At 31.9% G+C, this 14,417-nt stretch overlaps 1 protein-coding gene across 1 annotated transcript in view; it reads left to right on the top strand.

Moving 5' to 3' along the window:
• The first annotated feature begins 1,537 nt into the window (after positions 1 to 1,537).
• Positions 1,538 to 14,417, top strand: part of LOC113401472 (head-specific guanylate cyclase) — a 72,013-nt gene continuing 59,133 nt past the window's right edge. The window contains exon 1 of the mRNA XM_064218520.1: positions 1,538 to 1,784. Coding sequence (XP_064074590.1) covers positions 1,596 to 1,784 — 189 coding nt within the window. The 5' untranslated portion in view covers positions 1,538 to 1,595. The remainder of the gene's footprint in view (positions 1,785 to 14,417) is intronic.

Here is a 14,417-nt window from a genome sequence, read left to right as displayed (position 1 = left end):
GTAGTCTGGAATAGTGCAATTAGTACAACATGTTTAATTTATTAACTTCTGTGTCTATAACTTACAATTCGACTTTTTACTTACAGAAAATGTATCGTCGAAAAGTTTTCATCGATTCGGATAACCAACGTTCTGAAATTCAATTCTTACTGTTAATAGCGTGATATATCTTTTTTTCCTGATCGCTTCACGTGAAATGCCAAAGACGTTAGATTTAAAGTTTTAGTAGACAAAAGTTTTTTTTATTGTTATACTAGTACTATTTATAATCTCGAAGCTCAAGATCGAAATGTTATCCGCATAGTTTAGTTATAGTTGTGTCATAATACGTTAACCATATATTTATAATGATATATATCATTTTCAAACTTATAACAAAGAGTTCCTGACTCCGCCGCAAAGTTAGTACATCCTTCCTGTGACAAGGATTTCGTTTCTCTACTAAAATTTCGTAAATATTTTTTCTAACGCAACGAACTATTTGATCCTTTTGTTATCGAGTAGTGTAATTTAATTTTGAATGTATCTGCAACACCAAACTGTATCCGCCGATTTTGTTATCATCAGCTTTTTGGATTGCCTCCCACTATGGAATAAATTTTAACGTGGCATTTACGTCAATTAAACAAAACATATCTCTTTACTTCGAGCCATTAGGTAAATTATTAATTTTAAAATATAAAAGAACCTATAGCGTTTGTCATTGCCTGCCCTGTGATTGGTTGAAACATCGCGGAGAAAATGTAGGATAAACAAACAAAAACAAATTTAATTAAATTCTATTAATATTTGCATAATAAATTTATCGTCATAATAAGGAAAAAAAAAAACATTATTTTTACGGAATTGAAATTGAAAATTTGAAATTCAATTTAATCGTTTAAGCATTTAATAAATTTCAATTTAAAAAGCATTAGCGTTAAGCAAATTATCTCAAAAGTGTTAATCCCATCACAATTTCCGTTAACTCGTTCGTGTAGCAAACATTTTATGTTTGTAACATGTAAATATTTACTCGCTTGCTTTTAACCCTATTAGAATTGATAATTCCGGGAATTAATACTACTATGTCGAAATGAAATTTATATAATTGAATTTCATAATTCACTAACATATTGTAGTTTTGTTTTGCTAAATAATAATGTTTTTGAACTCTTTTTTAATTTAGTTATGAATACGATTTAAAAAACTTTTTTGAAATATTGATAAATGTTATAATTGTTTAGTAACCATTCACAATAAACATATTTGTATAATATGACCAAATATTTTTTAATACTATGGAAGTTGAGGTATTTATATTAATTTTATTTTTAATAACTGATTGATGAACACGTCAAAATTAGGTTGGCGTTTATTTATGCTACTAAAAAAAAATTACCCGCGACTGATATAATAATGTATGTTTAGTGCTTTACCTAAATAAGCTATGATTGAAACCTGAACAAAATAAAAGTTCATACAAACATTAAATAGTGAAAAATAATTTAATTAATAATATATTTCTCTGTTTCAGAGTCAAACGCAAATCTACAGTGATACTATATACTATACTAAAACAGATACTATGACTTGATCATAAAATAAGGTTGATCATGTCGTGTCCATTCCGCCGAGCGTCCTCACAACACCAATTTGCAAATGGAGGCGGTTCCGGTAAAAAGGAGTTTCGGTCTCGGCAGTCGTCAGTTCACCTTCCTGGTCCGGAAGAGGAGGTGGGGGATAGTAATACCCTCACACTGAAACATCTGAGCGAGGCGTTGAAACTCTTGACAGCACCGTCGGTAAGTGCTCCGTTTGTTGAAATAATATTATTCGATACTTTCATAGGTTCGAGTTTGAAGATAGATAGACACTGTTGTGTGTGTCTATATATATATTAATAATGTATATTTTAACTATATTATTATCTAACCAGCTGAGGAAATTCAGTTGTAGTCTGTATATATAAGGAATCTGTTAATATTGCACTTTTGTTGTGGCATTTTCTCAGAAATAGTTTACTTGGTAATAGCGGTTTGTGCCTGGATAAGTACTTCCTATTCATCAGATATTCTATCGCCTAGTAGTCATATTCAATTGTGTTTTGTTCCGGTATGGAGGACGAGTAAGTCACTGTTACTACAGGCACAAGGGCCATAACATCTTACTACCAAAAGTTAGTGGCGCAATGGTGTAAATCACCCAATGATTAATATATTTAATATTTCTGACAGCGCCAATTTCTATGGGTGCTGGTGAGCACATACATTAGCGTACCTATATCATAAAAAGTAACAATTTGAGGAATAAAATATTTTATATTTAAAAATATATAATAATTAAAATTTATAAATATATAATATAAATAAAAAAGAAGCACTTTAATTCTCCGTTGAATAAATATCAAGGAAAATAAATAAATTAAATGTTTTAAATCTGTACGTACACCATGCCAATAAAATCTGCTTTTATTTCTTCTAAAAAAAATAATAATCTTTATCTAATGTTGCGGCCAACCATCCATTGCTCAACTTTAAACATTATGCAATAATGCCGAAATGGACGAATAAGGCTTCATTTAAAATTCTACTTTATTTTTCGTATTTACGGTTCATTTTTGTTTAACGAAATTATTCAGAACAAACTGCAGTACGAACTTTACCATTAAATCATTACACGTAATATCTTCAAATTCCGCTTTTCAGACAAGTTAAAGCAAAATTTAATACATTGTTTTTTAAAAATATTCACTTCGTAGGCAACTATGCTATGCAATATTACACAATATATTACATTTCTTAAAATATTTTCAAACATAGATGGTAGTGTATATTGTACGTGTTAAATTTAAATTTAGAACTACGCTCTAGCATTAAAGAAATTTTTTGTTAAAATAAAAAAAAAAATACATTTTAAACCCCAAAGATATTTATAAGTCTAGGATGTAGTCCAAAGAAGTTTAGTAAAATTCACAACTGTAGAAAAAAAGAATCACGTGCACCATCATTATATATCATTGTGCTGATAGAAGAATGTGTCAGCGAGTGTAGTCACAGATAATAACATCTTAGATCTTTTGTATTATAAAGTTTTTTCTTGCATTTTACAGAAGAGTGCAAGAAAAAACTTTATTTATAAAAATATCCATACCCATCCTTCCATAGATAGACGGAACCAAATTCAATCGAGTGTTTTATCAATTCATCTATCTACTTTCCTGTTCTAAATAAAATTTTACGAAGAATATTAAAAGTTGAATACAATATTTTTTTCATTTATCATATCTTATGAGGACTTACTTATTCGTAAGTTCGTATTGACTAGAAGCATTATATTTCAAAAGTAAATTTCTAATTATATTTCATAGCAATGGATAAATGGATCGATGATAAGTAAAAATCACCGGGCAGAGGGAACTCGTATTATTTTAAAAATATCGTTAAATTCTTCGGTCATCTATCTTTTATAGTGACTGACTATTAACAGTCGAAACTACCAAGTCTATAAAACTCAAATTTGGAACATGTTATGGATGATTTATTTTATATTATAAAAATCCATTCAAGAAGATTTTTTGTTTTTTTTTTCGATTGATTTGAATTTATGTCGATTATTTTTATACATACACTGGCTTACTCAAATATTCTACTGAAATACAGCAATACACCATCGATAACATTACTAATCTTATATGTTATATTCAGTCAATATTTACCTATATTATGTACAGAGATGAATATGCTCCATACCTTCTCCTCAACGGGAGAGGAGGCCTTAGCCCAGCAGTGGGAAATTTACAGGCTGATTATGTTTTTTTATGTTTATGTACAGAGTCAAATGTACAAATTTAGATTTGATTAGATCGTTACAGAATTCGCTACGGTGCAACTTTTACGACCAACCTTTTTTTTTATGATATTGGCACGCGGACGGACAAATGGGCCTCCGGGAAGTGGTCACCACCGCCCATAGACATTGGCGCTGTAAGAAATATCAACCTTTCCTTACATCGCCAATACGCCATCAACCTTGGGAACTAAACTGTTATATCCCTCATTCACCCTTCAAACCGAAATACAAATATATTAAGTATTGTTGTTTGGCGAAAGAATGTTTGATACCCTCCCAACAATTGATGATAAACTCGCAGAGAACAGCTAGTATTACCATAAAAAATTTAACCTTGACATCTTAACATAGTATTGGAGCTAGAAGCTATAAATATATATCTATAAATGGATTATATCTTACAGTCTTATGTTTACATAAACGTTATTACTTATTCATGACGACTTCTGAGGACGTGGAATACATTCCCATCGGCGACGAATGCGTAGTATTTATGTTTTCTTATAATTAAATAGTTGGCGATCTATGGGTGCATACATTTCTTTTTATTTTTAATAATAAGGTAGAGGCACTATTTTCATTGACATTGCATAATATGGGATCTAAGATGTTGCCCAATGTTTCTGTAACTATGCATAATAATCCACACTTCAAACTTAAACGGAGAGTCTACCATTTTGCGATAAAATAACTGAGCGGAAAGAACCTACATAGAGGAACTTATACAAGGCTCCGTAATAAGTATAAATCTTTTATGCATATAATAAAATTGGAGTGTCTGTTTGTAATATTAAAATAACCGCTTTTTAATAAATGCATATGTATGTATACACGGTACATATACCAAAATAACATTTTTAAATTTTCGTCTGTCTGTCTGTTTGTTCCGGCTAATCTCTGGAACGGCTGGACCTATTTTGACTACTTTCACTGGCAGTTAGCTGATGTAATAAGGAGTAACTTAGGCTACTTTTATTTTAGAATTATTTGTAAAATAATAATAAATTCACGCTTTTTTATTAAATTCAAACGCGCACGAAGTCGCGGGCACAGCTAGTCTACAAATAAAATAAGAATCATAATAAACCATTTATATTTCAATAATATAACAAAGCTTTATCAAACTTAAAAAAATACAACAGCGTCGACATCGCATTAAAGGAAAAATTTACGACGTCTATGTATAGGATTGTCTAAAAAACCTTTTGCAGAGTGAAGAGGCAATTTGAAGAGATTGCAAGATAAAGTGAAACAGAGGCAATGTTTTGCTTTTGGGATATGAACATTATTCTTTCAAACTGATCGGCTTAACAGTGGAAAATTCATGAAATCTGTATAGTTCAGGGATTAGCTGTAGTGGAGAAATACAATCTGCATCAGCCACGCAGATACAGTTCTGTTTTATTTATTTTATGTAGCAATTTAGTTTGAAATTATACTTATTTTGGCGTGTTTTGATGAGAGTTCACGCGCACAGTGTAGTTTTCAGGAAACATGATGAAATTGATCGGCTGAGCGTCTTCATACCTTATATTTTACAATACTTATAATAGTTGGTATTAATCCATACTTTCATACTAATATACTAATTTTTCTAATATATACTCATAACATTATAAATGCGAAAGTAACTCTGTCTGTCTGTCTGTCTCGCTTTCACGCAAAACTACTGGACCGATTTAATTTGGTTTAATTTGGTACACAAATAGTCTAGAGACTGAGAAAGGACATAAGTTACTTTTTATTTGGAAAAAAGTGCTGTAAAGGGTTGAAAAAGGGGATGAAAGGTTGTAAGTTGATGAAAGTATTGTCATTTTTAGAACTAGAAGCGTAAAACTTATATTCTAGTTTGTACACTTATAAAGTAACATATCATGACACCCACTAATGAGCGAATTTTGGAAATTCTACTTCTATTTTACCAATAGGGGTTGAACGTTTTTATGGAAGTCCGTAACTTTTTAAGTTAGAAACGTGAAGCTTTATTTTTGGGATACTGATTAAAAATGAGTAAATACGTACTTAAGTGTTCTAGATATTCTACCTCTAAGGGGTTTAATAGGGGTTGACATTTCTTATATAGATTAGTCTGGAAGTCAGTCATTTTTGAAGTTAGAAGCACTAAATTTTATTTTTGTGCCACTGATTAAAAATTAGTTGATACGTATTTAAGTGATTCTGGATATTATACGCCTTTGGGGAGAAATAGAGTTTGACATTTCGTATACAGGTAGTCTGGAAGTCCGTCATTTTGAAGTTAGAAGCTCGAAATTTTATTTTTGGGCTACCGATTAATAATGTGTTGATTCGCATTTTAGCGTTTCTGAATATTCTACCCTAAGGGCTGAAATACACATCAATGTGGTATACAAAGAGGTTTTACATTAACGTAATATTTTAAGTTAATTTGTAAACAAATTCATATTCTACGCGAGCGAAGCCGCGGGTAACAGCTAGTTATTATATAAGATAGGAAATCTGATAATTATGGTTAAGTTTAATTATTCATCTTTCAAGATAAACGTAAAATCTTTATTCAATAAAAAACGCGACGCTTGCCAAAAATTGACAATTGTCAAAAATCTGCGACCAGTTCGGAAAGAACTCTTCCTGGCAGACACCGGGATAGACATTCAACGAGGAAAAAAAACACTTAACAATTACGTTATGGTTATCTGAGTAACTTGGATTATAGTTACATGTTTTTTTTTATGAAACTGTCTATTTGCTTATTTCTCATTTTCAAGGAGTTACTATCAGCACATAACGTTCGTTAAAATGTTTAAGCCCTTGAATACAGAAAAGTGAATCAGGTATAAGTTTTTCTGTTGTCATAGTGACCTAACTTTATAACCAGTTTTTTTATGTTACACGCACGGGCCCTTGAATCACAAAATATCCTTAACGCATGATTCGCAACTTGTCTATAAAGACGAACAATATTTTCTAACATTAGTCATGTCAAGTCATGTCATGTCATTGTCAAAAATAACATACATTATTCTGTCACGATATAGTTTCTATTATAAATACAAACAGAAAAGGATATATTATTTGCTCCAGTGATGCTATAAAATAGGTATAACGTAAACGGATATACGCAACTTTTACGATGCTATAAAAATATAAGGAGCTACCAAATAACATTTCATTTTTTAATGTGTAGAACAATGAAAATATGGTATAAAAAATTATTTTATTTTCATAAAGGCATACATATGAGTCTAAAGAATGTTATTTGAATTGATTTGATTGGTTATTTTTAAAGCTTAGTGAACGTGTTGACGCAAATAGTAGACGGTTGTTACCAAACACGGTTTATGGAAATCTATGCATGGTTGATATACTGCATGTATGAAAGGCTGAAACAGCATATCATATCTATGTTTTTTTCGATAGCTCTCAATGGTATAAAAATGATCGTCATTGATAATTTTTATTTGATATCATTAGGATTCGGTAAATTATCACAGCTGGTTGAAGCATAACGGTTGATATTAACACTATTTAAAAATGATATATAAACAATTTTCTCGCACTGTTATAGTCATATTTAAATATAACACTTGAAACATTTTTAAAAGATACTAGTAGTTAAGGCTTATAACACAACATAGACTAATTATAAATGTATAAAGGCGTTGAGGAAGCGCGTAGTTCTTATTTCTTGATTTCATCTGAACAAAAGAGCGCCGATAAAGTGTTTTTTCAATTATTTTAAGCAGAACATACATTCCGAAGCATCAAAGCTTTACATACAATGATCCTATAATATAGAGATACAGAAGTGCTCATAAATAGTAATCGATTTTAAATAATGTAATGGTTAGAGAAACGAAAATCGTCACCTGGTTCTATTTTTTTAACAAACAACGGGTATCCATACTAAGATGACAAAGTTGTAAAACTCAGGATCTATTGCTTTTTTTATTGCGATTTCCGTTTAATGGCGATGGTTAAGGGGCATGCAACTTCATACTTTATGGCTTTTATTTATGCCAAATAGACACAGAAATCATTTCACCAATGTCATCTGGAAATAACTTCAGCTATAACTCTAAGGCATTCCTTAGAGTGTCGGAGCCGTCATAAGCGTTAACCGATCTGGAAACTTATGTACAATTACTTCCATGAAGTGAGAACAACGCGACACATTATACTACTATTATGTAAATAAGGTCAAAATTGTTACATACACATTATAAATAACAAGACTGCCGTTGGTTTAGTGGCTAGCTGACAAGCCAGCAGATTTCGAAGTCCTAGATTTAAACACTGGCGTCAAATCAAATGGTGTTCGGTTTCTGTATCAAAAATATCTGTAGCAGCACGAAGTTTTTTAAGCTGGCGGTCTAACCACTCTTGCGCCTTGAAAAGCAGGTAAAACTGTTAACCCTGCGCCAGAAATCTCCCCGGTCGTGTCATATTGCCGTCCCACCGGATTATGAGTCAAATTTACCAAATGTTGAAATCAAGAGGTATTTAATATTACATAATTAATATTCTCTTTTAACATCGCACTCAAATTACTTTCACACGATAATCCTTTAATATTCTATATATAGTGTCTTCCTGAAACATTTAAAATTATATATTTTAGGTAATATTATTATTGTTTTTGTTTATCTATTTAAAATAGGTAGCCTAACCAGCAAATGCACCTGATTTTAATTGCACCCCACCGCCATAGACATTGGATCTGTAAGAAATATTAAACATCCCATAGTAAATGTGTCACACTGATTCACTCACATCAAACTGGGACATAAAAAAACCAAGTATTGCTTCTTCGAGGTAGAAATATGTGATGAGGGGGTAGTATCTAAGAATTTATCTAAAAATATTTCATATGAAATATTTTTTTACTTAATGCAAGTATACTATAAAATTGGAATCTAAAATGTTTCCAATACTAAATATTTTTGATTTTCAACGAAAGCTAACTGGGATACTTAATAAGCTAACGGTAACACGAGGTGTACTTACTAACTTTTGATTGCTTCGAAACTTACATGACGCAATGTTTCAGTAAAATTCCTTTGTCGTTGTAATTGATTTAAGATGTGTTTAATAATTAGTATGGAAATATTTGTTAGTAATATAAACTATCGTGACAAAGCTAAATAAGCAAATGTGTACATTAATCGCGTGTGTTGAAATGGTTGATTTGTGTATATAAATAAAACATTATTTAAAAGATTGAAATACTAAAAATTGTAGTGGTAAATACTTTATGCCAGCCCGTCTAAGCATAGTCGCCTTGAGTGCACCGGCATTCCAGCCAAGTGAGCCTCAGGAAATGTATACTGGTTCATCGTGGTAAAACAGGGAAGAAAGGGGAAGAAAACTTTCCCCAGCTGCAGTACATGCTGCAGCAGCCCCAACGGTCACTTAGGTACCTCATGTACCTAAACCGAAGCTCACACACAGGCCACACCTCGCATGTTCACAGTGATCTCCGTTATGCAACTGGAGGTGAAAGAAAAGGGCGTCCCGTACGTCCATGTCCTGGAGCCTGCCATGAGGGGTGTAAAGTTTCAAGGCCTTGGAATCCTCGGTATACTTAAAGTCCGTCGCTATACGATGGGTTCCAGGGAGCTGGAACTTTCGAGGTCGCAGTCGGCCCAAGCAGAAAAGCTAGCCGACAATACCAGGGTGGGGAGAGTATCTAATTGAGGATAAATATTTCTCCAGCAAGATTTATCTTGGCTCTGTCACAGCTGTGGTACACAAACATTCGCTGTGACTGACAACTGACTTTGGTAATTTCAATGCCAAATTACTGCACATGGACAGGCAAATGGGCCACCTGATGGTAGACGGTCTCTATTATCCACAGCCGTAAGAAATTTTAACCATTCCTTATATCACAAATGCCCCTTCAACCGACCAACAGAGGTGTTATGTCCATTGTGCTTTTAGTTACATGACATCACTCTCCTGAAAGGACTGGATCGCAACAACGCTAATTGTGTAGTGGTACCCAGCCATAATATGGACTTGCACAAAAGCAAGTAAATATCATCCATTTTATTTTAAAAATTATTGTTCTTATTTGATTACTTAAAAATTGTAAAAGTAAGTACCTGTATTATATTGCAACTTGTTATAAACACGGTATAAAATTTCAATCAAAATATAAAACAAAATTGTGTACTGCTTCCTAGTATTTTTAGGGCGTGTGTGTAATTTTGTAACACCAAAGAGTAATCCCAACATTTGTTTAATATACGACCCTCTTTAACCGTCGCTAATGGCGCTTCCTGTACGTATGTACGTCAATCCATCATCCTTTCAACTCGAACACTTTAAACAATGTAGTTTACTTACAAAATACACCAAGGCTCTTTCTATAAATAACTGCTTTGAGGAAATACAAAGACTATCACAACAGCGATCTTGACTATGCATGCAAGACTTGTTAAAAGAATATTTTTTTTAATAATACAAATTAAATGATTATTTAATATATAAGAATTACTAGCTGTTACCCGCGGCTTTGCTCGCGTAGAATATGAATTTATTTACAAATTCACTTAAAATATTACGTTAATGTAAGACCTCTTTGTATACCATATTGGTGTGTATTTCAACCCTTAGGATAGAATATTCAGAAACGCTTAAATGCGAATCAACTCATTTTTAATCGGTAGCCCAAAAATAAAATTTCGAGCTTCTAGCTTGAAAATGACGGACGGACGGACTAACATGTATACGAAATATCAAACTCTATTTCTCCCCTTAGGCGTAAAATATCCAGAAACAATTAAATACGTATCAACTAATTTTTAATCAGTGGCACAAAAATAAAATTTCATGCTTCTAACTTCCAAAATGACGGACTTCCAGACTATGCTATATACGAAATGATTACCCAATTTCTCTCTTTAGGGTAGAATATCAAGAAACGCTTAAATACGTATCTACACATTTTTAATCAGTAGTCTAAAAATAAAATTTTAGGCATCTAACTTTAAAAATGACGAACTTCCATAAAAACTTTCATCCCTTATTTCACCCCCTCAGAGGTAGAATATCAAGAAACACTTATATACTACTCATTTTTAATCACTATCCCAATAAAAGCTTCATGTTTTTAAGTTAAAAATTGACGGACTTCCAGGCTAATCTATAGAAGAAATGTCAACCCCTATTAAACCCCTTAGAGGTAGAATATCTAGAACACTTAAATACGTATTTAATCATTTTTAATCAGTATCCCAAAAACAAAATTTCATATTTTTAACTTAAAAAAATGACGGACTTCCATATAAACTTTCATCCCTTATTTCACCCCTTTAGAGGTAGGATTTCCAAAATTTGCTCCTTTCGTGGGTGTCATGATATGTTAGTTTATAAGTGTACAGACTAAAATATAAGTTTTACGCTTCTAGTTCTAAAAATGACAATACTTTCAATAACTTACAACCTTTCATCCCCCTTTTCAACCCTTTACAGCATTTTTTTCCAAATAAAAACTCTAGACTTTTTGTGTACCAAATTTCGTTTAAATCGGTCCAGTAGTTTTGGCGTGAAAGCGAGACAGACAGACAGAGTTACTTTCGTCAAAGTTATTCCGAATTAATTAAAAGAAACAAAAATCATTTGTGGCTGATTCTCATAACAAAATAATGATTTTGCAGTATCAAGCAAAGATTCTGGAAAGTTATGAAATACACATAATTGGTCAGAAGTTTACTAAAATCGGCTAGCTGTACAAAACATTATCAAAAAGAGTTAAAATTACAAGAACGTCTATATCATAACAGCACCTGAATTTGATCGAACTACTTTCAAAGAGAATGCTTCGGTGCGGTTCGGTGTTATTAATTATATAAAAATCGAACCAATTGCTAAAAACTCAACGTTGACCGAAAACTGAACGAATTCACCGAAAATGCTTAGCACAAATATATATATTTATGGTTTTGCCCCTGTAAAATCATAATCTGTTCGGAATTTCGTCTAGACATTTTGAGCGTTCGTTGACATGACTAATTATCTTAGTCGATTTAACACTTTAATGTATTCGTAAAATTAATGTAATTACAGGCACGAATGACACCCTATATAGGATCGTAATAATAAATAAGCATTTTTAAAGGACTTTTAAAGAAATAAAATTTTGTATTTAGCATTTTTAATGTAGAACCATTTAAGCCTTTTCAGACATCGCTGGAATAAAAGGCTTTTATCTACGGTGAAAAAGCGCGAGTTGCTTTTAATATTTACACCTATCCTAACAAATACGTATGCAGTTTTTCGTTTCGAGGGTATTGTGTTACAAAATTCAATAGTCTTTCTATTGTGAACTATCTATACAGAGTTACAGAGAGGTGATATTTAATAGGATTTAAATCTTACAGATAGTACTGCTGGAATAGCAGAATATACATATGTAAAGTTTAATCTTTTGACATTCAATAATAGGTTTTATTGATACAAAGGACATAATATAATATGGTCATAATTATATTATGCGTATGTGGGAGGGATGTTTATTTATGAGGCGAAATAATTATTTTATATTATGTTTATTGGATAAGAATTTAAGGCTTATTTTTTTAAAATTAGATTTACTATTTTATATTCGACTTAGATATTTTAATTTAGTTTTAGTAAAATCCATACTTCCATACTTATATACTTATTATATTTAAAATTATAAATGCGAAAGTAACTCTGTCTGTCTGTCTGTCTGTCTAGCTTTCACGGCAAAACATCTGGACCGATTTAAATGAAATTTGGTACACAAATAGTTTAGAGCCTGAGAAAGGACATAGGCTACTTTTTATTTGGAAACAAGTGCTGTAAAGAGTTGAAAAGGGGGATGAAAGGTTGTAAGTTGTTGAAAGTATTGTCATTTTTAGAACTAGACGCATAAGACTTATATTTTAGGCTGTACATTTATAAACTAACATATCATGACACCAACTAAGGAGCGAATTTTGGAATTTCTACCCCTAAAAAGGTGAAATAGGGGTTGAACGTTCAAAGTTTTTATCGAAGTCGTCATTTTTTAAGCAAAAAATATGAAACGTTATTTTTGGGAAACTGATTAAAAATGACTAAATACGTACTTAAGTGTTTCTAGATATTCTACCTCTAAGGGATTTAATAGGGGTTGACATTTCTTATATAGGTTAGTCTGGAAGTCCGACATTTTTTTAAGTTAGAAGTTTGAAACTTTATTTATGGGCTACTGATTAAAAATGAGTAGATACGTATTTAAGCGTTTCTGGATATTTTACGCCTAAGGGGAGAAATAGGGGTTGACATTTCGTATAGAAGTTTGGAAGTCTGGAAGTCCGATAAAAATAACGGATAAGTTAGAAGCATGAAATTTTATTTTTGGGCTACCGATTAAAAATGAGTTGATTCGCATTTAAGCATTTCTGGATATTCTATCCAAAGGGCAAAAATACACACCAATGTAGTATACAAAGAGGTCTTACATTAACGTAATATTTTAAGTTAATTTGTATATATTCACATTCTACGCGAGCAAAGCCGCGGGTAACAGCTAGTATTGTAATATTTTTACATTCATACATTCGACTTTACAATGAAAGGAAAATTGTACAGGAAAGTAGGCGGATGGCCAAATTGACCACAACGTCTATAATCAATAGTAATTACTTTTGGTGGCCTATTGCCAATCTGCCTGACTCTATATGGCATAAAAAATAGCATAAAATTGAGCATATTAATGCCCCACTGCTGGGCTAAGGTCTCATCTCCTTTTGAGGAAAAGGTTTGATGATTATTCTACCGAGCAGCTCCGATACTGTTAGTATAATTTGGACATCAAAATGGCATATTCTCGTAAACAAACCCTCTAGTACTAACCAGAGGGTTTGTTTAGTTCAACTCTCAAATAATTACATTTTCAATTCACCGGGGAAACATAGAGCATTCTAGCCAAAATGATACGCGATCAAGATTTCTACATTATTTATCAAATACATTTTTTTATCATAAAAAATATATGTTAAAGTTTTCTTTTGGATGGATAATGAAAAATGATAATAAAATTAAAATATTTGTATCGAGTAAGATCTTGACTTTTTTTAAAGACACTTTATTAAATTGAAGGTAAAGGTACTATCAGTTTAGAATGTGGATTTATACCAAGATGAAGCAACTATATAATCAGCACTTTCTTTTTTACTCCAATTTACATAATCTATAATAATTTTGTACATGCGAAAATAACTCTATCTGTCTGTCCGTTCGTCCGTTCGTCTGTCTGTATGCCTGTATGTCTGTCTGATCGTCTGTCTGTTAGTTTGCTCTTTCACAATCAAATCAAACACTGAACCGAATTTGATGAAATTTGGTATAATGCAAGCTTGAACTCCAAGGAAGGACATAGGTTACTTTTTATGCCTAACCTGAAGACCAATCCCTACTAAGCAAACATAGCCGTGAACAATAAATAGCATATATTCATGGTATAATAAATGATATACCAATAAAATAACTCATCCAAAGACATTTTACAGACTGGTCTTACTAATTGCCTCATTCGTTTACTTTAAATCCAATAAAGTACCTACTTAGGCGAGGACGCTGAAGTGCAGTGT

This window comes from Vanessa tameamea, chromosome 22 (assembly GCF_037043105.1).
Source record: "Vanessa tameamea isolate UH-Manoa-2023 chromosome 22, ilVanTame1 primary haplotype, whole genome shotgun sequence".
Classification (NCBI taxonomy): Eukaryota; Metazoa; Arthropoda; class Insecta; order Lepidoptera; family Nymphalidae; genus Vanessa; species Vanessa tameamea.
Note: the sequence above shows the minus strand (reverse complement) of the source record. Positions and strands in the feature narration are given on the sequence as shown.